The 23,105-nt window shown below is 38.6% G+C and overlaps 1 protein-coding gene across 4 annotated transcripts in view; it reads left to right on the top strand.

Moving 5' to 3' along the window:
* The window catches only part of ADARB2 (adenosine deaminase RNA specific B2 (inactive)), a 504,709-nt gene that overhangs the window by 412,018 nt on the left and 69,586 nt on the right, over positions 1-23,105 (top strand). For all 4 annotated transcript variants that reach the window (XM_087946315.1, XM_087946316.1, XM_087946314.1 and 1 more), the window contains one exon: positions 19,320-19,434. In XM_087946315.1, the coding sequence (XP_087802441.1) occupies positions 19,320-19,434 (115 nt within the window). The remainder of the gene's footprint in view (positions 1-19,319; positions 19,435-23,105) is intronic.

Below are 23,105 nucleotides of genomic sequence, written 5' to 3'. Positions count from 1 at the left end.
CCAGATAGACAGGCAGACAGACAGATATAGTGTCCAATTGTTTTGTTAAACATAGAGACTTATTAAATTAACCCTCAGCCAGATAACAAAAACACATACGGGATTAGAGTGTAAAAACCTTCACCTTATCTGTAGCATTTCTTTGTATATTAAAATGCTTGACAATTTAGCATTGTGGATGACAGATTGTTCTAAATGTTACTTCAAAGACTCTGAAAGGGCATTAAGCAATGCATATCCCAAAGATGATTTTTCAAGAGGCAACTGGACTCTGTTGTTGTTTTTTGGACTTTGGACTTTTTTCAAGAGGCACCTGGGCTTTGTCACTTCTCATCCTTCAAAGAAAAACAACAACAAGAAAGTCCAGTTGCCTCATGAAAAAGTACCTTTGGAACAACCACAACCTGAATGACTGAGAATCTCCATAGACATTTAGCTATGCACTTTGGGATGAACACCTTTTGAATTGAATTGTGTGGGAGTATGAATGGATTTCCAGAAAAAAAAATGCAGACTACAGGAACCATTTGAGACCCCAGCAGCCTGCGCTTGTGTTCAATAGTAAAGGAACACAGGGCAAAGAATGCACAGCTCCACAGCACAGTCCTTTCAGCAGTTCCAAGTGGGCTCCACACCCATTTATGCTATTTGAAGACACAAATAAACCTCCAAGTGGCCTCAGTGACTCTCTAAAAGAATGCAAATGACCAGCTGCCTGCAAGGAATATAAATCCTTCCATTTCCCAACATCAGTCAGAGCTGAAGAAGCTTCTTGGATGAGAAACGAAACGTCTTCAAAGAAAAATCAGAAAGTCCAGTTGCCTCTTGGAAAAAGCATCTTTGGGACAAGTATGACCCGAATAACTGAGAATTTCCATAGATACTAAGCAATGCATAGACACAAAAAACACAAGTGTAATATTTGTACAGACAATATTGTTTTATTGGTTTTTTTTTTTTTTACATTACTCAATATAAAACAAGCAGTATTCTTCCATTCCCATTCTCTCTTCCCTCCCTTCTCCTCACGCTCCTTCCTAGTCTCTTCCTAGTTTTCGAATTGATACCAAATAAGCAAAAAATGATAACCATGCCTTAAAAAGAAGAGAAGCAAATAAAATAAAAAGAGTGGGTATTATGGCTCTTCATTTACATGCTTCTGTTGCTTTCCAAAATGAATTATATTACTCAGTATGTCATCTTTAGCTCTTTTTTCCTTTCTCTCTTTTTTGGAATTTTTAAGGAACTACTGACACCATTTCTCAATTTCCTTTAGTTAAATTAAAGTTGTTGTATGAGGATGGTGGCTTTAAACTGCCAGATTTTCAACATTATAATGTGACAAATTCAGAGAAAACAAAGACTGACTTTCCCAGTTTTGAATGCTGTCAAACCCATTTAGAGAAAATAGTTGCATTTGATCCAGATTCACATAGGAAAATGGTGCTGTGAACAACAGAATAATGGAAGAGATCTTGGAGGTCTTCTAGCTCTGATCAAGTAGGAAACTCCATATCATTTCAATAAATGGTTATCCAATCTCTTCTTAAAAACTTCCAGTGTTGCAGTATTCGCAACTTCTGGAGGCAAGTTGTTCCACTGATTAATTGTTTTCTGCCAGACAATTTCTTCTTAGTTCTAGATTGCTTCTTTCTTTGATTACTTTCCATCCATTACTTCTTGTCCTGCCCTTAGGTGCTTTGGAGAATAGATCAACCCATTCTTCTTTGTGAAAGTCCCTTAGATATTGGAACACTGCTATCCTATCACCCCTAGTCCTTCTCACTAAACTAGACATTCCCAATTCCAGCAACTGTTCTTTATATGTTTTAGTCTCTAGCCTCCTAATAATCTTTGTTGTTCTTCTCTGTACTCTTTCTAGAGCCTCTAGAAAGAAAACATTCAATTTGGAGATGGGATGATGGGGTGAATGAAGGGAGGAGGAGGAGGAGGAGGAGGAGGAGGAGGAGGAGGAGGAGGAGGAGGAGGAGGAGGAGGAGGAGGAGGAGGAGGAGGAGGAGGAGGATAGTTTTTTGGAACTAGACATTACATTATAATTGTATGGATTCTAGAACCAAAGAGGTGCTGGGCCGGAAGCAAAGTTGAAATCCTTCAAATTGGCATATACAACCAGCTCTTTCATTTATCCATTTGGTCTGACTAATTATTAAGAAATAAGACAGTGTCAAGTATCTACAGCCACATTTAATGTAATCCTGTTGAACAATGTTGTTAGCATGTGGCAAAATACAATGCTAGGTGCAGCATAATCATGGATTCATAGTTCAGTATTCTTCATAACCCTTTGGCTATTAAAAGCAGTGGCAGATATTGGAAAAATTAAAATATTTTCATTTGCCACATTTCATTTCAGGCTGCAAATTATCTTGAATTAGGATTAGATTTATAGCCAAGTGTTGCAATGGAGTTTTGAGGAGTTGGTTACAATGCTAATTTGTCACTGTATTACTTGATGGCCTTGGATGTTTTTCCCCTTGCTTTCCTCCCCCCAAACGAAGCCCAATCACATAGTTTTGTAGCGAAGCATGGATATAGAGCTAGTTATTTATAATTTAACTGTATAACATTATGAATGTAGCACAACCTTATGCTTAATATATAAAATATAATGTTTGAGTGCTTCATTCTCCTTTTCCCTTTTTTGGATGTATATATTTTTTTTAAAAAATAATATGGTGGGAATATAGGTATGCAAATGTTTAGGGTCAAAATAGTTGGTGATTAGTTGAATCTTGCATTAAGGTTTGCTTAGAAAATGTAGTCAACAGTTATTGTTACAAGAGACTAAACCTCAACCAAATTCAAACACTGGCACTTTTGTAACAAACTTTAGGAAGGGTGAGGAGTATGGGTACTCTGGTGTGTGAAAAGACCATTAATATGAATTTACAAAGTGAGAAAGAAAAGAGGGGGAGGGGAATTGAGGTGATTCTTAGATTAGACAAAGTATGGATTTTTACTACCAAGAACAGGTTTGCAATATGAACTGGAAATCTAATTTTATTTTGTGTAGCACATAAAAGGCTGTTTTAGAAGTTAGCTATTTCCAAGTGTTAAGTGATTTTGTAGAGCTCTTATCTAGTTACATAAGGCCCAGTTGTGCTAATGTAATCTCTGTGGTGGTACAACAGCTTGTCAATTGAGACCTGTCCCTACACAGTTGGAACATACTACAAATTGTAAAAAGTCTCAAATTTTTTGCGTTACATTGTTCATTCCTTACCACCAACCTTGAATTTATCTCCTATAGATAAAGTTAGGGAGCTAGGCACCAGTCAAGTGCCATCCATTTCTAAAACAGCCCCATCGCCTTTTTGTTTATCTCTTTCTTTTTAATTCTCTCTTGAGACTTGCCGATAGAAAATGGACTGATTTCAGGAATTATTCTGCAAAATTGGTTGTCATGTTCTTCATTACCCAAGCAATAAAAAGCAAAAAATAATGTCACAATTGACCCCCCCCACACACACACACACAAAAACTCCCCAAGCACAACAATTCAGCTTTACTTTAGGGAACAACTGTTTTGTTTTTTAGTTAAAAAGCTTATTTTCTCTCAACTCATTGAAATGGGTTCAATTTGCATGTTTTTAAAGTGATATGACAGAGAAAACAGCAATGAACTGAGCCCAGATGGAGAGACTCATCTGTTAACATCAACACATTAACATATGAATATGAATTTAAAATTTCTAATTGTTTGATTATGTACCATAAAGTCGTTTTCAACTCCTAACGACCCCTAGACAGATTTTCTCCATTGTCATGTATCCCTAGCCAGATTTTTTTTTAAGGTTCCTAGTGGGTACCCTTTCCCAATGTAACTGGGTGCATCCTTGAAAATTTAATCAAAGGTGCCCAAACATCATTACTTTAGGACTTACTAATACCGTAATTGCTCATCTCATATGGTTACAACAATTATGTCTTGATTTTGAAAAAAAAATACTGAGAAAATAAGAAATGAATAGAGGATAGAGTAGTATCCTTTAGCTTTTATATAAGTTTCATATTCTTCCTTTTCTCATTAGCCAATTTATATTTACACAGAGACTGGTGCTATGGGATTATTCAATCAATACTTCACAAATGTATTAATGCTATATTTATCTCAATTTAAAATGCTTCCACTTTAAAATAGATTTTTTTTAGAAGTGTCTTCTCTTCATTTCTCAGTGAAACACCAATCTTAAAGGTGAATAATTTGGAGAGGAAAAATCCTTTTCACATAAAGCAGTAAATGCCTACTATGTCTATCCATTATTAAGTTCAAGATATTTCCGTTTATATTGTCTTGGTATGTTAGCTGTGAAATATTGTCCTTAAAGTTAAAAAAATAAAGTTTGACATCTTGAAAGTTTTGTCCTAGTGGTCAACCACTTAAGTATAGTGGCCAAAACCAAGCAGTCCTAACCTAATACCTATCAGAGGGATAGAATCACAATAATATGAAGTGTTAGTTTCACTTTTTGTTGCACTGTAACATCATACTGGCCACTGGCATACAAAAAAGATGTTGAGACTCTAGAAATAATGCAGAGAAAAGCAACAAAGATGATTAGGGGAATGAAGGATGAAACATACCATGAATGGTTGCAGGAACAGGGTATGTCTAGTCTAGTGAAGGGAGTTGACTTGATAGGGATGGCTTAATAGCAGTGTTCCAATATTTGCCACAGAAAGGGAGTAGTCAACCTATTCTCCAAATCACATGGGAGCCAGGCAGAAAGTAATAGATGGAAACCTATCAAGGACAGATCAACCTAGAACTAAGAAAGAAATTTCCTGAGAATGGGGGGAAAATTCAATCAGTGGAATGACTTGTCTCCAGAAATTGTGGATGCTCCATCATTGGAGGTTTTTAAGAACAGGTTTTTAAGATCGGACAGTCATTTGTCCAGAAAGGTATAGGGTATCCTAAGACCTCCCTTCCAACTCTGTTATACTGTTACGTGCTTTCTTCTTTTTAGTGTCCGGCTATCAAATCCTATTGCTTCCTCTTGCATGCACATAATAAATAATAGCAAGAGGTGTCATCCCTCTTTTTGAACCAAGAAATTTCAAATGGGCTAACTTACAGAATGTGTCCAAAATCCAGGACCCATGACTCCCAAGGAATTGGCAAATTTTATAAAACTTTTATGTCATAATACAAAATATCATAAAACATTTTATGTGATCAGTTCCTCATGTTTGACTGTGCTATGCTGTTCAGTGGACTATTTTCAAGGCAGACATCTTTTAATATCTTGCTGAATTTTTTTAGAACTTTTCAAGATTAGAAGTTCTCCCATTTTTTGAAAGCATTGAGGAAATATCTCAGAAATGATGAGCTAGAGAATCACATTTGTCTAGTTTTCAATAAATCTGAGAAAAGCAAACAAATAACTTTAATGCAAGATCCAAACTGGATCAGTCATCAGACCCGAAGTTTTCTCTTCCAAGCTTTTGAACTCATGCTGGAGCCCATCATCAGATCTACTGGAATACATGCTGGACTACTCTATGAATCATATTTATGTGGTGCCTTCATGATGGTTGATTGGTCTGTTGATGGCCAGCAATTGGCTGTTGTCAAATATCTTTCATGGATTGCAAAATGTTTTATGAAGCAAGCATCAGGGAGAATTGTAATCACTCCAGCAGAGAATACGACATCCCAGAAGTAATTTACATCAGAAGTATGAGTAGAAAGTGTTTTGATAATTTCCAAAGAACCCCAGGACAAATGACAGATCAAAGAAGTCTGGAAGAAAGTTACCACCTTCTCTTGAAATGATGTAAATCAATGGGCAGATTAGTTTCTTGTCAAGTAGGTATGTTCGCTACTAATTAAAAAGTGAATAATATTATCATACCTCTTAATTGAAGACAAAAAAAACCCTTGCTCCTCAATAACTCATCTTCCCTTCCAAAGTAGTTAGTTAATGGTTAGGGGCATTTTGCTATGTCCTTATGAATCTCAGTCAGCAATCATTTATAATATTGAGTGAAGGACAGGGACCCACTTGACGGCTTCAAGGTGTGGGAAATTGTGCTAAAATCTCAGGAGAAAGAAGAGCTACTCTTTTCCAACAACCTTTCCAAGCCGAGAAAAGTCTGCATGACACCAAACAATGAAAGCTAAATTTAAAAAGCTGGAAATACAAGAAATCCTAGGTTTATATTGATTTTTGGAATAAAAGAATCAGTATTTCTTTTTCCTATTTGATGTAAAAAGGCTGGAGATGAGGGTGAGGTTGTATATTTTAGCCATCATAAATCCCTTGTTGCCAATGGGGAGATATTCCTCAAATTTTCCATTTGCTATACTCTACATTTGCCTCCAAATGTCAACAGAAAGCGCTGGAGTAGCAAAAAAGCAACAGCAGTTTTTGATGGTGCTTGTTTAGGAGAATATTTTATCCCACCCGTATGCAAATCTAACCTTTTTAATATTTGAGTCCAATAAGCCCAAAGACAGGATTTCAACAGAAAATGTTTACTAAAGACTTTTCCCCTAATAATCTATTGATTTTAATATCCATTCAAAATTCCTGTTGAATGTCAGTTTTTCCCCAAAGACTGCCATTGCAAATATAGCATATTTCATTTATTTATGCCATTTGAAATAAGCATTAAGATATGAATAATGTTACTTTTTGCTGATGATCCAGCACTGAGATCCATAATTTAATTATTTGTTCTCTGTATATATCGTCAGTGGCATGCTGAGATGTCACTCAAAAATAAGAATGTAAGGAGTTTCCTGAATCAGAACAAAGACCCATTAATTCCAGATCTAGTGACATGCATGTGATTTCTATGCAAGAATTTGTTTTGAGCTCATTGAATTTTCCCAACATGTTAAGAGTACTGCATTATTGTATGCAGAATTCCCTGTTATAATATAGAGTCTTGATTAATATAATGTAAATAATATGTAGATTTTTTAAGATTTTTTTTCCTGCATCAATCTTATATAAATAAATGCCAGTTTTTCACAGCAAATAAATCAAACCCTTTAAAGATAAAACTCTAAGGGTTTCTTAAAAATGGACTACAGAATTGTATGAAAAAAATATTTCCTTGATTCATTCTGAATTAAAAAAAAATTGGTTACCCATCGTAACAAGTTAGCAAAAAGACAAAGTAGACATTTTTCGGTTACCTGCTGTTCCCCTTTTCTTGCTTTTTTATCACAATCTCCCAGTACTTCCCCTCTTCCTATTCTACAGTGTTAGTTTAACAGTATAATTAAACAAGTGTCATTTCTGAAGAGTATCATGGCTTATGCTTCATTTAGCACAACAATGTGGTATTGACAGAATTGGCAGTGCTCAGTCTTGCAAGCACACCATGAGAGAAAGGAAATTACGTGTCCAAGGATTGGACCTATCCCAGCTTCTACATGGGGTTTATTTCTCTTCTTGTGCCAATTTCCACTCTAGGCATCAAGATTATCATCAGACTCAATGGAGTCTATGGTATAAGGATTTCCTTTGGCGAAGGGCCATTGCTTTCTACAAGAGCACAAGAAAATGCTTGGTTCAATGGCAAGTTATTTAGAACGATGAAAAAGCTTTTATCTGAAACACTGGAGTGGTGTCATTGATGCAGATGATAGCAAATTAAATGGACTAATAATCTGATAAATAAAATGACCCTGTTTAGTTAGTATCTGATATTAGCACAGTTGAGAAAGTCCAGAAATATTTCACAAGAAGAGTTCTCCACTCTTCTACTCATTGTAGAATACCTTATGCCACCAGACTTGAAATTCTAGAACTAGAAAACCTTGAATTACGCCGTCTTCGGTCTGACTTAAGCATGGTATATAAAATCATACATTGCAATGTCCTACCTGTCAATGAATACTTCAGCTTCAACCATAACAACACAAGAGCACACAATAGATACAAACTCAAGGTTAACCGCACCAAACTTGATTGCAGGAAATACGACTTCAGCAATAGAGTGGTCAATGTCTGGAATACTCTACCCGACTCTGTAATCTCTTCCCCAAACCCCAAAAACTTTAACCTTAGACTGTCTACTATTGACCTCACCCCTTTCCTAAGAGGTCTGTAGGGGGCGTGCATAAGCGCACCATCGTGCCTACCGTCCCTGTCCTATTGTTTCTCTTATTCTTTTATTTTTCTTATATGTATCCATTTCATGTATTCACAACTATGTATACACTTATACTTATTATCTTGTAAACAATTGGCAAATCAAATAAATAAATAAAATAAATTAAGGTGCTGGCCTAGAAACCAGGAGTCTGTGTGTTCTAGTCCTGCCAGCTGCAATGGTGGTATTCTACTGGTTCTGCCCGGTTCTGCCGAGCTGGTAGCGGCGATGAGCTGCGGAGACCGAACTGGTTCTCTCCACCGCACAGCTGTTGGGCCCACCCACCCAGCCAGGCTCCCATACTCACCTTTATCCTCTGAATTTGAAGAGCAATTGCTTTGCGCAGCACAGAAGAGTGCCGCGCAGTAGCTGCTGAAGCGACCGGGAGAGTGCAGGCTTGCAGGAGGTGAGGTGGAACGCTTCTGCGCATGCACAAACGCCTCTGGGCCTGCACAAAGTGTGCATTTGGTGTGTGTGTGTGTGCACACAAAGTGTGTGCACACGTGCAAAGCATGCTCCCCAAGCCACACCCACTGAACCGGTGGTAAAAAATATTTGAATCCCACCACTGGCCAGCTGGGTGACTTTGGGCCAGTCATTTACTGTCAACCCAACCCATTTCACAGGGATGTTGTTGTTGTGGGGGAAATAGAAGGAGGAAGATATGTTGGGTAAGTTCCCCAGCCTGAGTTATTTGTAAAATTAACAAAGCCAGGATACAAACAAACAAATAAATTGCTGGGTGAATGATAAGCAAATAGATTTTTCCAACTGCTGCCTATCAAACACAGATTCTGAATCAGTCACACTCTCAACAAAGATTCTAAGCTATCAGCATTAAAATCGTCTACAAATAGAGCTTTCTTCGTAGAACAAAACAAAAGGATAAAAAAATTCATAAGACAATTAGGTTAGATTCAAACCCAATCAGAAAGACAGGTAGCCTGCTTGGGGCATCAGTAAAGGTCAGCAAATCATTAGTTATCAGATTCATTATTGTTGTATTTCTATTTCAAGGATACCAACAACATATGTCCATATTCTGCAGCCCTTAGAGACCATTCAGATCAAGATTGCTGAACAATGACTGCAGAGCATGGATGTCAAACTCAAAGTCCAGGGATCTGCCTGCAGGGTGCTTAGATCTGCCCCATGAGGCCCCCCTGGAAATAGCAAAGGGCCAGCCTGCATTGCCTCTGCCAGCAGAAACAGAGCTCGGGAGGCTGTGATGGCCTCCTGGACCCTCTGCTGGTGAAAACACAGTTCGGGTGGCCCTCCCGAGCTCCGCATTTCACTGGCAAAGCACTCAAGGTCACCACAGGCACCCCTGAAATGAGTGACATTGAGCTGGCCAGGCCCACCCTGGCTACTACTCCCACCCTGGCCCCCCAAGGTCAAACACAACCCTGAAGTGGCCCTCAATGAAATCCCTGCTTTCGAGCTTCTCTGGGAGATCCATGAAAACTGAAGAATTAAGAATTAACCCCAAAACCTAAATAAAACATCCCCAAATGCTATCCCTGGCCATCTATAACGGGGTCCCCAACCTCCAGGTCGTGGCCTGTTCAGACTTGGACTACAGAAGCAGTGGGTAGTACACACACCATTTGTGCAAATAGAACTGGGCACATGCCACTCCTTCACACTCATCCCCTCTTTCCCCCTTCTGCTGGTCCACAAAGCCAGAAAGGTTGGATCATCTGATCTATAAGATATAGCCAGATTATTAAGACTGGGCCCTAGACACCAATAGGTATAAAAACAGATTTGTGTTTAATTTTTTGGCTCAAAAGCCATATCTTGGGTTGGCTCCAGAAGTGGTATTCAGCAGGTTCTGACCAGTTCTGCAGAACCGGTAGCAGAAATTTTGAGTAATTCAGAGAACCAGAAAATATTTCTGACTGGCTCCGTCCCCATCTATTCTTTGCTTCCCAAGTCCCACCCGATCGGGTGGGTCTTCTTTCGTTGCCCTGCACAGGAGAACGGAGCTGGAAAGAACATTAGTGGGGTGGAGAGGGAATGGGATTTTGCAGTATCCTTCCCCTGCCATGCCCATCAAGCCACGCTCACCAAGCCATGCCCACAGAATCAGCAGTAAAATAATTTGAATCCCACCACTGCTTGGCTCTATGCTTTCAGAATCTTTTTTTATTTTATTTTTATTTATTTATTTGTCAAGTGATGATAAGATAACAGGTATAAGCATAAACATAGTTATGAATACATGAAATGGATACATATAAAAAAAATAAAGAGAAGCAATAGGGCAGGGATGGTGGGCACATTGGTGCGCTTATGCACGCCCCCTACAGACCTCTTAGGAAAGGGGTGAGGTCAACAGTAGACAGTCTAAGGTTAAAGTTTTTGGGGTTTGGGGAAGAAACCACAGAGTCAGGTAGAGTATTCCAGACATTGACCACTCTCTTGCTGAAATCGTATTTCCTGCAATCAAGTTTGGTGCGGTTTACCTTGAGTTTGTATCTATTGTGTGCTCTTGTATTGTTATGGTTGAAGCTGAAGTATTCATTGACAGGTAGGACATTGCAATGTATAATTTTATATACTATACTTAGATCGGACCGAAGGTGGCATAGTTCTAGGTTTTCAAGGTCTAGAATTTCAAGCCTGGTGGCATAAGGTATTCTGCAATGAGTAGAGGAGTGGAGAACTCTTCTTGTGAAATATTTCTGGACTTTCTCAACTGTATTAATATCAGATACGTAATGCAGGTTCCAGACTGATGAGCTGTATTTAAGTATTGGTCTAGCAAATGTTTTGTATGCTCTAGTTAGTAGTGTGATATTACCAGAGAAAAAGCTACATAAGATTAGGTTAACAACTCTTAATGCCTTTTTGGCTATGTAGTTACAGTGGGCTCTAGCACATAGATCATTAGAGATGAGTACTCCAAGGTCCTTGACAGAATTTGGATCATCAACAAGATCCTGACTATTCAGCTTGTATTTTATTTTCTGATTTTTTTTTGCCAATACGTAAGACAGAGCATTTATTTATTGAGTTTTGAAGTTGCCATTTGTTTGACCATTCTGATATACAATCAAGATTTTTTTGAAGGGTAGCAGTATTGTCTGTGGTGTTGAATAGCTTTACATCATCAGCGAAGAGAACACAGTTGCTTTTAATATGATCACAGAGGTCATTTATGTAGAGTATGAAGAGAGTTGGTTCTGGAACACTGCCTTGGGGGACACCACTGTTGACAGGTACAGAATTTGATAGGACACTCCCAATTTTGACCATTTGTTGTCTGTTTGACAGGAATGCTTCTATCCAGTTATGCAGGTATCCAGAGATACCATAAAATTTTAGTTTTAGGAGTAGTTTGTCGTGTACCACTGAATCATAGGCTTTACAGGAGTCTATGTAGATTGCATCTATTGCTTTGCCCTGGTCAAGTTATGTAGTCCATATGTTTTTGCAGTGTAAGAGTTGCAGATTACAGGACAGTTTTTTCCTGAAACCAAATTGTTTATTAGAGAGTAGGTTGTTTGTCTCTAAGTGGAGGATAATGGATTGGTTAATAATTGATTCCATGACTTTACAGGTGACGCAGCATAAGGAGATTGGTCTATAATTTTCAACTAGACTGGGGTCTCCCTTTTTGAAGACGGGGATGACCATGGCTTGTGAGCATAGGTTAGGCAAGGGGCTGGTCCAGAAAGATTTTTCAAATATTATGCTTAGAGGTTCTGCTATGGCATTGGATAGCTTTTTAAAGAAGTAGGCACATATTCCATCCGGTCCAATAGATAGAGATGGTTTTAGATTGCATAGTGCTTTTTCAACATTGTCTTCTGTAAAATCGATATGTATTAGATCATTGTAGTTATCTGTTATTCGACTAGGAAATACTGGGCATGATCCATTGCTGTTTACAAATACTGAGCCAAAGAATGTGTTAAAGAGGTTGGCTTTAATAGTGTCATCGTTGCAGTCTTTACCATTAGGTCCTTTTAGGGGTGGGATGGACCTTGAGTCTTTTAGTTTGTTGTCTACAAAATCAAAAGGATTTTGCTAAAGCAGCAAAATGTCTGTGGCTTTTTCTATCAGCGATATAGAAAAAGGGTTCAAATAGAGATAGACTTTATGAATAGAGCTCTCTGGAAAAAAAAATAAAAGGAGGGAAGTAAGTTGCATTGTTTCTCTAAAAAAAAGTTTGTTTTTTTCTTAAGTTGTGTTCTAGTTTTTGTTTTAATGAACATCCATTGTTATTTCTTCTGATTCTCATGCAAGGAATTTATAGATCTTTTAAAAATTCCCAGGCAGTCTTTTCTCAGCCTAACTTTGATCATCTTTGTCTAGCTATTTGACCATGATTTTATCTCATTGTGTTCCTTTGCTTTGGATTTGGCTGCCAAATTGAGTAAATAAAAGTGGGTTTACTGGAATATCTAACCGGGTTTGTTAAAATGTGTTTCTTCTTTCTGATGTTTTAACAAAAATTCTTACGCAAGCAATATGTCCCTCTGAATTAATTAATTCTTTGTAAATGTGATGCCTATATGTCGGACATTATAGAAAGAATGATGGATCAGACTGTAGGATTAGGGGGAAATTAAGGTTATAATTTGATCTTTAAAAAAAAGAATACACTTTCTTGTATTGATTTGTAGGATTGAGTCATTTTTACCTTTTTCTATGCAATTAGAACCTGTCACAACTTCCCTTAATGGATGAATTTTCTTTGGATCTGGCTGTCCATCCTGTTTGAAGTCAAGAAAGAATTTCCCTGTAAATCTGGATTTTTATCTCCTTATTCTTCAAGGCACTTCACAAGATTATAATGCTAGAATTAAAATGAAATAATTGAATGCACATTATATCCCTTGACATTGAGCAGTTGGAATGTTTTTTTAAAAAATCAGCAGCAATTAATAAAAAGCAGAAGTAATTAATGAAAATCAGATTGTTTCTGTGGATCATGTCCACAAATGAGGCCTAGAAGATCTTAATATAAGGCTGAAAATGTCTGACCATTTGTTTAATATTGATGGTTCTCCACAATGTCACAATTGATCACATCCATCCATGTGTGGCTTAAATATTTCAGTTAGCAGGTAGCATTGTTGCAGATTATTCTTAGACAAACTCCCATAGAAATATTTAAAGGCCAAAGTCTGTAATTCAAATTGAACAGCTGCCCAACAAAGTGGTAACAAAATGCTTGACCACTTGTCAATATATTTACTTTTTGCTTTTAGTGGCAGCCCAGTTTCATAGAGCAATAAAATCTGAATGAAACTATTGAATGTCTCATGGAAGCGAAATCTGCTTTTTCTAGACAGGACCAGAAATTAGAAATTAAGTTTATAACATCAACTTCTGGAGACAGGCTGTACACTGAGTGGGAGAGAATAGCTACTACAAACTTATCTCTCGGGAAATAGCAGACTGACTACTGTATTACAAGAGAGTGGATGAGAAGGTCATAGTTATTGACCATTACAAAACCTCCCACATGGATTAATCATCAGTACATGACAGTTGGGCCTTGAATGTACCCTGTAAAAGCAATCTCTCTGTGGCTATTGAAGTTCCTTAGAATATTCCTGTTCTGACCAAGGCTTCCTGATGTCGGGCTCCGGATGCTTTCCAACCTGCTCTGAAGCCCAACACATCAGCAGGGTGCACGAGGGGGGTGACATCGGCAGCCACTGTATGCTATGGCCGCCCAGAAGCTCCAGATGCCTTCTGTTTTGTTCTGGAACCATCAGCAAGCTGCCGCTGCCCAGTAGCTCGGAAAGAAGGAAGACCTGGCAGTCTGATGATTCTGTACTCTTCAGTGTGACAGAGCTGCTGCTGAGTGGCTGGGAGGCTGTGAAAACCTGTACTGCGTAGGGCTGCATTTGTGTGACCGTGGCTGTTTGCAATGTTTGGGAACAGTGCAGGGAGCACAGGGGTGGAATAGACTGCAGAATAGGTTACGGGCATTGGATGATTAAGGGGTAGGATAGGAGATGCAGGATGGCAGGCAGATATTAGGAGGGTATGGTATTAGGAGGGGGCAGATGTTTGTTAACCTGGGGTTGTTTACAAAGGAAGTGTTTCAAGCACTGAGAGGCGTTAACTCTCAGCACTGGCTTTTCACGGGTTTCCCATTCTTGCTGCTGTTAATCCTGACTGCTCAAATTAAAGCTGAAATGTGACTACATCAAAGAGTGAGTACTGTCTGCTTGGTGAGTAACTGCTCAGGAGTTCAAAGGCAGCTGAGACCTGAGACCATAATTAAGCAAACACTTAGTCCAAACAACTCTTGTTTTATTTCAGCTCTGGGAATTATGTGCATTCCCAGCCAGTAATGAGTCCCAAGCCGTACCTTGAGATAAGCACTCACCTTATCTCCTTTGAATTGCTGCCAACAACTAAAGTAAATTAACTGTAAAAAACTAATCAAAGTACAAAGTCCACACAAAGCTTCCAAGGTTTAATCCAAACAGAGTGAATGACTTTGCTTCCTGTAAAGGTGTCTCTACCTTTGCACCTCCTTTATACCTTAGGGGAGGGGCAATCACCTCCAAGCCTTACTCCCAAGTCACCTCTTTTGTCTCAGCTGCTCTTGCCTTCTAGCAGCTCTGCATACACATGCACTGGGAACAGGCTCCCCTTGTTCCTCTGCCTTGCTGCTGCCAGACTCCAGAGGCCCAGAGTCAGCACACCACTCCCAGATGGTCCTGGCCCCATCTCTGCATAGGACACAAGACCCTCGTCCAAGTCCTTTCCAGACTCTTGGACTGGTCCCCGTTTTCCCCACTGTCCAATTCCACTGCCGTCTGCACAGAATGCCGGTGAACCACAACACTTCTCTCTTCCCATGTCCAGCACCATAACTGAAATTATCTCTTTTGCAACAATAATCTCAGTTGTAACAATTATTGGTTATGGATGGGTCAATTCACCTACCTTATTCTTCAAACCCAACACACTGCACAGAATCATAATTCAGATTGACAAGCTATAGATTCAGTACAGTTTGAACAGTTTCTCCCTGTCATCTCTTCAGTTTATCTTGATGAGATACTAAAAATCAGAGGACAAAACTAAAAGATCTCTTCCACTTTCTTCATCCTCTTAAGTAAAACATGTTCATTATTAAACCATGGCTGATTCATGTCTTGCTATAAACATATCCAGTATTACATAACATAGCATCACCATAAATGCCAAGGATTGTTTGACTTGATTGATCAAAATAATGGCCATAGGAGAAGATGGAGCAGATCTGAAGGTGTTGGAGCCTGATTTTCTCCAATTATTGTGTCCCAATTGCATCCTCATGTCTCTTTGGCAGTATCCATAGGTATGTTGAATTCTTTCCCTTTTATCATAGGCATCTTTTACAGATTATTGAAGTCCATAAAAGAAATAAGTTCAACCAGTTGAACGGCATTGCAAATGAGACATATTTAAGAGCCACAATGGACTGCTATAGTCATAGAGAAGATAAGTTTGCAAGAGTGTTCTGTTGTCTATACACTTGAAGGAGAAACCATATCTTGGTGCCCTGAAATGGGTGATGATTACATTCACTTTAAAAAGACATGGGGAGAAGGAGGGAGAATTGGGGAGATGTCAACAGGAAAAAGAATGCATGACTTACATCTGTGCAGGCATAGCTTGTTCTTCATACTGTGACAGCAAGACAGCTTTTCTGTATTTATTTACAGCAAAGCTTAATAATTAATGAACACTTATTATTATAGCTGCTCTAAAACCATATGGCATGCGGGATGTGAACAAATCTTTTGAGACAAAGCACTCAGTGGAAGCATGTTTTGATTTAGCTACTTTTTCTTAGAGCAGAAGGCGAGGTGCTTTCCCAGCATGGAGTGTTTACTTGCAAGTCTACATTTAAAAACACTTCTGTTCTGTTCTGCTCAGGCTCTTGCTTCAACAAATTGCTGGCAGGTATCAGCCAGATCTTACATCTATTGAACTTAGGAGAAGCAGTGAAGTCAGTGAGATGATAAAAAGTTTGAGATGGCATTTGCTCAGCTACTTAGCAGATGAAAGCCATGGCATATGTACCCTTTCCCCACTCTACACAGACTAGAAATAGCTACATTATTTAAGCGTATGGTTTAGGAAGACATAGTCAGTCCCAATAGGTTAGACCTATTATGGACATCTGGTAAGCAGTCAGATCATAAATTTATCAAAATGGAAACATGGAATGATCTCAGTCACTAGCTCTTGGATTAAGGAGGCCTATTCAGAAGCTAGAACATTGAAATGAGTAGTGAATTACTCTTGGGAGAATGTCGTGGCCCTGTTGGAGCCTGGGTCTGAGGAGGAAGAGAGATGGTGCTCCAAAATATATGTAACAGTGGCAAATGTAATATTGGAAAGGGGATTTAATAGGAGATAATATAAATTTAGATGAAATTTTGAATGATCAATGAAATGATATGAATAGAGAATATGTTGAATATAAGAATATATGATCAAGGAAGATAGAAATTGATTAAAAATAAAGAGACTGATATAAAGTAATTTTTGAGAATATAAAGAAGAAAACTTGGCACTGGGTAATGATGTAATGCTAGAAAGCTGTATTTGTGATTATGGATCAAAGATGTATCTAAATAATTAAAAAATAAAAAAACTTTTCTACAAAATAAAGGAGATGGAGTCGGTGCCAATGGAGAGGAGGGTGCACAGTCCCTATGACCCATGAGGAACAACCTGGGTATGAGAACGAGGCAGTCCTGAGCTGGATCCCTTGGGCCTTGGAAGAGTAGGCAGACAAGAAGAGAGGGTGCAGGTTGACTGAGGAAGTGGGAAGAGACGGAAAGAGGCAGGTGGGGAGTAGGGGTGGAGCTTGGAGATGAGCAAATGCTTACCTCATCCCCAAGTGTGGAGAGTGGAGAAGAGGCAAAGTTAGCACAGGGTGACCAGGGATGGGATTCAAATTTTTTAACAACCAGTTCTGTGGGAGTGGCATAGGTGGTGGGCGTGGCTTGGTGGTCATGTTATTTGCTGGGTGTGGCCAATTCAATATCACTCATATCGAGGTACGCATCTCCTCACCTGGCCTCTCATGACTGTAAGGATGCTGCAACAGTCGTAAGTGTGAAAAATGGTCATAAGTCATTTTTTTCAGTGCCACTGTAACTTTGAATGGTCACTCCACACAAGCAAGTACCAGCAAAGGAGGGGGAAAAAATTCCAGAGACGTTCCTGAGACAGGAAGTTTAGTTCTGCCAATAATGTAATAAGGGTTAATGGAGAGGCAGTTTCTGTAAGCAACACCAAAATGTTTCCTTCCTGCTTTCCTTACAGGATTAGGCCAGTAATTTCTTCTAACAAACGGTTCTCCAAACTGCTTAGAATGTTAACAACCAATTCTGGCGAATAGGTGCGAACTGGTAGAATCCCACCCCTGAGGGTGACCCAACTGCTCAGGGAGAGGGTACCCTGCCTCTCTTCCCAAGGATCACCTGGAGAGAAGCATTTAAGGAGACGCCATGGGGAGGGGTTTTCATTGCAAACAATTGTTGTATTTCTCAACATCACACTCCACAGCTCCAAGAAGAACCTTGCTCCAGAATCCTTGCTGGTGTGGACTGAGGTTTGATCCTTTGCTTTGACATTCATCATTAACTTTGCCAAGTTTGAGATCTAGTCTTGCGCCCAGAGCGGTGCTGCTTCTGTGGACTTTCACTGCCAGGAAGTTTCATGAAGCAGATGTGGGCACATGTGTTTGAGCCTTGCTTTTAGACTGTAAGGGTAACCTGGGGGCAGAGACTTTGGAGAACGGACCGGGAATTGCTGGATTGTGGGGATTGTGGGAGAAGATGATTAAATAAAAATTGTCAAGCTTCCACCTACCATGTGTTTATTGCGTGCCAACCCTGGGCCATAACAGAGAAAGGAGGAATTGGATTAGTAACAAGACTTTGCCTGACAAATGGGCAAATGTTTTTCACTTAAAAATGATATGCTGCTATAAAATTATTAGCTTATATATTGTAAAAAAAAACACCTATGTATTGTTTTTAAATTTACTGTGAGCTTTAAACATCTGCTTAGATGAGGCTCAAGGATTATCCTTTAGCTGTATGAAAGATGCGGTTGGTTTCATTCCCTATTTTACAAGTAGTCTTTGACTTACAACAGTTCATTTAGTGAACATTCAAAGTTACAACAGCACTGAAACTGACCACTGGCAACTGACTCATATTTATGATGGTTGCAATGTTATGTGATCTTCTTTTGCGAACTTCTGATAAGCAAAATCAACGGAGAAGCCAGATTCACTTAGCAATCGTGTCACTAACGTAACATCTACACTGATTCATTTAACAACTTTGGCAAAAAAGATAATATAATGGGGCAAAATTCACTTAACAAATGTCTCACTTAGTAGCAGAAGTGGTGGGCTCAATTGCAGTCATAAGTCGAGGACTATTGGTACTTAGTCTTAATTCAGGTTCAGCCTTCCTTGCTGTATTTTTTCTTGGTCTGTGAAATAAATGACAGGTCTTTGTGGGATTGAATTTGCACCATATTTGTTTGTTTGTTTGCTTGCTCAGTTTCTATGGCCGCCCATCTTGGTCAATGACTCTTTAGTTAGCTGTATTCTGTACTGAGGAAATAGCTTATATACAGCGACTAACATACAATATGTATAACATTGGGCTCAAGGTTGACTCAGCCTTCCAACCTTTCGAGGTGGGTAAAATAATTGTTGGGGGCAATAGGCTGACTCTGTAAACTGCTTAGGGAGGGCTGTAAAGCACTATAAAGTGGTATATAAATGCGTAGTGCTATTGCTATCTAAAGGAATGAAAGCCAACTCAAACCAGCATTGAGTTGCAACAAATTATGGTCAAGATGCAAATGAAATGAAAGAAACTGAATCGGCTGACAATGATTTGATAGACAGTCTGAAAAGTGACAGTAGGGTCAAGGAAAAAGTAGTAATCGTGCAATACAGCTTAGCACCATGTTGCAAAAGCTGTGTCTTCTTTTTCAGGACAATCTTTGGTTGGAAGCTATTTTCTATTTGCAGGCCATGTGAATGCAAAGAGATGAACTGCAAAGTTTATGATTCTTTATAGTTAGTCACACAAGCTGTTATGAATTAAAGGAGAAAACTTGAAGATGCAATCCACAGCTTTGGTCATGCCAAGTTAATAGAACAGCTTCCGGTTATGTCTTTCCAGGAATTTGCTGATTCCGTGTACCAAATAATTGCAGAGAAATTTCAGGAGGTGACGGATAACTTTGGTGCCCTCCATGCATGTCACAGATCCCTTGCAGGAATTGTAATGACCAGAGGTAAGCCTCCAATTTTCTTGCTTTTTGCTTAGCCTACAGTTTTATTTATTCTAAGAAAAGCCCGTCTATAGTTACTTGAATATAGATAATATCGGTATGTGCCCCAGTATTACCTGCACTTAGTAATTAAAAGGGTGTGTGATGGTGACGCTATTCTGAAATTTAGCTACAACATTAAGTTCACCTGCCTGAATCTACAGTAAGGTATGAAGCCTTTATGTTGAACTCTCCCAAGCTGCTTTGAGCTTCGCATAATGCAGCAGATAATGTGCTTTAAATAAGCATATAAATAAAGCATATAAGCACTTCATCCTTTTTACAACGTTATGGTGAAGATAAAGGCCCATTTCAGAGGAATGATAGGATGCAAATGTCTTCCTTTTCCAGTCATTAAAGCAGCCACATTAAAGATGCACTTGTGTGCATCTGCTTCAAAAGCTGTTCCAGTTTGCCTGTTCATGTGCATATAACTCCACCTGTGGAACTGCTACTAAAGCAAAGGAGCTGTACATACACACCAGAGGTGATATTCAGCCGATTCTGACCAGTTCTGGAGAACCGATAGCGGAAATTTTCAGTAGTTTGGAGAACCGGCAAATGCCACCTCTGACTAGAGATTTTACAGTATCCTTTCCCTGCCACGCCCACCATAAAACTGGTAATAAAAAAAAAATCTGAATCCCACCACATGTGTAGACTGTGGGAATGATTTTCAAAACAGCCATACAGACCCTGCAAAAGCTGTATATAAAAGCTGTTCCAATGATTGAAAGAGGAGTTTCCTGCAGGCTAATACATATTGTATCTTTTTTTAAACAAAATAACCCAAAACAATTTTCCTTGGTGCATAAATTAGTCAGGGTGTCAGCTGCAAAAAAAATCAGGATTATTTGTAAAGTTGCAACATAGAAGTGTTTAATAGACAGTTTATAAAATAGGAAGTTTATCTCTGACATCTACCCTAAATAATCATCCTTGTAATTTCAACCTATTAATTCCAGTTAATACTCTGGGACAATAGAGAACAAATCCACACCATCTTCTTTCCAAATCCTTTAATTCTTAGGGTTTCTATGTGTACGGATAGTTCTCGACTTACAACAATTCATTTAGTGACTGTTTGAAGTTACAACGGACCCGAAAAAAATGATTTATGATTGTTTTTCACAGTTACAACCATTGTAGCAACCCCCTGGTCATGTGATCAAAATTCAGATTGCTTGGCAACTGACTTATATTTATGACGCTTGCAGTGTCCCAAGTTTTTTAACTTTCTGATGATCAAAGTTAATGGAGAAGCCAGGTTCATTTAACAATCTTGTTACCAACATAACAACTGTGGTGATGCATTTAACAATTGTGGCTAAGAAAGCTTGTCAAATGGGGAAAACTCATTTAACAAATGTCTTGCTTAACAACGCAAATTTTGAGCTCGACAGTGGTTATAAGTCAAGGACTACCTGTATTCACATTCACACATCCGTAGACATTTTTTACCTAACAACCAAACTGTTATTCCTATAATTATTCCAATTTATTTCATTTACATATTCTGCTAGAGAAATATCATCTCATAGCAATTATATTCGAGTACAGAAAGCTGCTGGTAGGAATAATTGATCTTTCCCTTATATATGTTTTATTGAATACTACGACAATAGGGATATTACCTTAACATCTATTCTACATGCAAACAGAAATATAGTCTTTAACATATTAGCTAACAAAGACTATCATTGGGACTGTGCTACAGCATAGCACTTTGGGGTGTCGGCAGAGTATTAAAAAGAGTAGACCTCCATAGGGATCAAAGCTTCACCACTTTTTATGTGCAGCAAACATTAAGAAATTTTGCATTTTGATCACATCATTGTGATTGTCATCTTGATTTTTTTTTTAACCATATCCTGCAGATATCTCTGATAGAACTATGAGTCTAATTTCCTATCTTTTATTATGGCCTTTCAACATTTTAAGAATGGTATAATTCATTATGCCCCAGAATTGCATAGATGAAATGTAGAAGCATGTTCTAATTCCAGCTGTTTTTTTCCTCCCTTTCCTACATAAAGTTTGATTTCAGCTCTGAATAGAGTATAAAGGCTTGAATTAGTGTATTAAATGTAGAATCTAACCTCGTATGCATATGTTTAGAGTTTGACAGACAATTTTTCAGAGAAAGCAGGAGGTATCCAATGCATATTCAGAGGAGCTTGCTAAATTATCTGGAACAAACTGGCATTATGCTGTAGATTTAGGCTATATTATATGTTAAATGCTAGCGGCTCCAACTAGATCACTAGACAGAAGTGAACCCTAATAAACCAACGATCCTATTCCTCCATGTGGTATTCCTTTGGTACTTGAGAATTCAGCTCAAGAATGCAGGGAAAACTAGCTGAGTTATCTTGAGCCACATTTTGGTTTAGGAAAAACCAGTTCTAAATAATCATTCCAGGATAGGAAATCACAGAATAGTGAGAACCTTCACGATATATCTAGGCAAATACTGAGGTCCTCGCTGAAGAAGGTTCTTCTAGGGAAAATGACAGGTCATCATTCAGGTCAACATATTTAAGCACAGAAAAAAGGCAAAACCAATCCCCCCTAGAAGGGAGGTCCCCTATCTGGCTTTTTGTTCACCTGTAAAATCACCCAATTTATAGGAAAAGCAGTACTGTTAGTGACTGGAAGGTGAAGAGTGTTCAGTTATAGGAGAGATCACCTTATGTTGCACTCTCCTAAAACTGTATGCTAATGAACAGTTTGGTTCATCCTGGTGTGTTCACAGCTTAAATAGCTTAATGTGTCTTAGCAGAGAGTTATTCATTCATTCATTCATTCACTCCATTCATTGGCTTATTCCTGCAGGAACTGAAAAGACATCCAGTGGTTCATGCAACAAAGCTGTAGGCTTCAGTGTGAAAGTCTACTTGAGAGCAGCTCATATCTGAAAATTCTCTTGAACTTGTTAGAATAAGCAGCTATTCTTCTGATTGAACCTTGACTGACTAAATTCTCTAATCTCCTGATTCTTTGTGCCTTGTGATCTAACTCTGAGACTTTGAGGAGGCCTTTGACTAACTGACTTTGGCTCTTGATTGACTTGCTGGTTATACATTGATGTGTCTCCTTAATTGCAAGGACCCCTTTTTTGTGATTCTGGGTGGTTTACAAAAAAAAAACCCAGGAAACCATAGCTAAAATTAAAAAGTCTGCTGTTGATTCTCCCATTTGTCAAGCTTGACCTGGAGTAGGATAGTTGTAATAATATTTGTTGATAGGAGATCCGTAGGTAGATTCCCAAGTGACAGCCTGCTCCAGAAGTTCATTGAAAGTGCATCTCTGCACACGGGAAAGAGGGACTGATTCTCCATCCATGGATCATTCACCATTCCAAAAATTCTCATATGCATTGTAGTGGGAAATAGGCATGTAGAACTTAATAAAGAGTGAGAGATAGAAAAGAAATGAGCACTATGCAATGCTTTGGTTTCACCCACATCAGATCAAACTCTGACCTTTGCTAGTTATGGGCCCAATTTATTGTCAGTGAATTGCAGTTTAGAATTCAATTATTAGAAAAAAAAATTTAAAAAACAATGCTGGAATACCACTTTTCCTCTTAACTGGCAATTACTGGACAGAACAAAGAATTGCAATCGTTCATT

The sequence above is a fragment of the Notechis scutatus genome, chromosome Z, assembly GCF_049901735.1.
Source record: "Notechis scutatus isolate UNSWTSFEM ecotype Mainland chromosome Z, rNotScu1.2, whole genome shotgun sequence".
Taxonomy (NCBI): Eukaryota; Metazoa; Chordata; class Lepidosauria; order Squamata; family Elapidae; genus Notechis; species Notechis scutatus.
The sequence above is the reverse complement of the archived record's forward strand: the minus strand, read 5'-3'. Positions and strand labels throughout refer to the sequence as shown.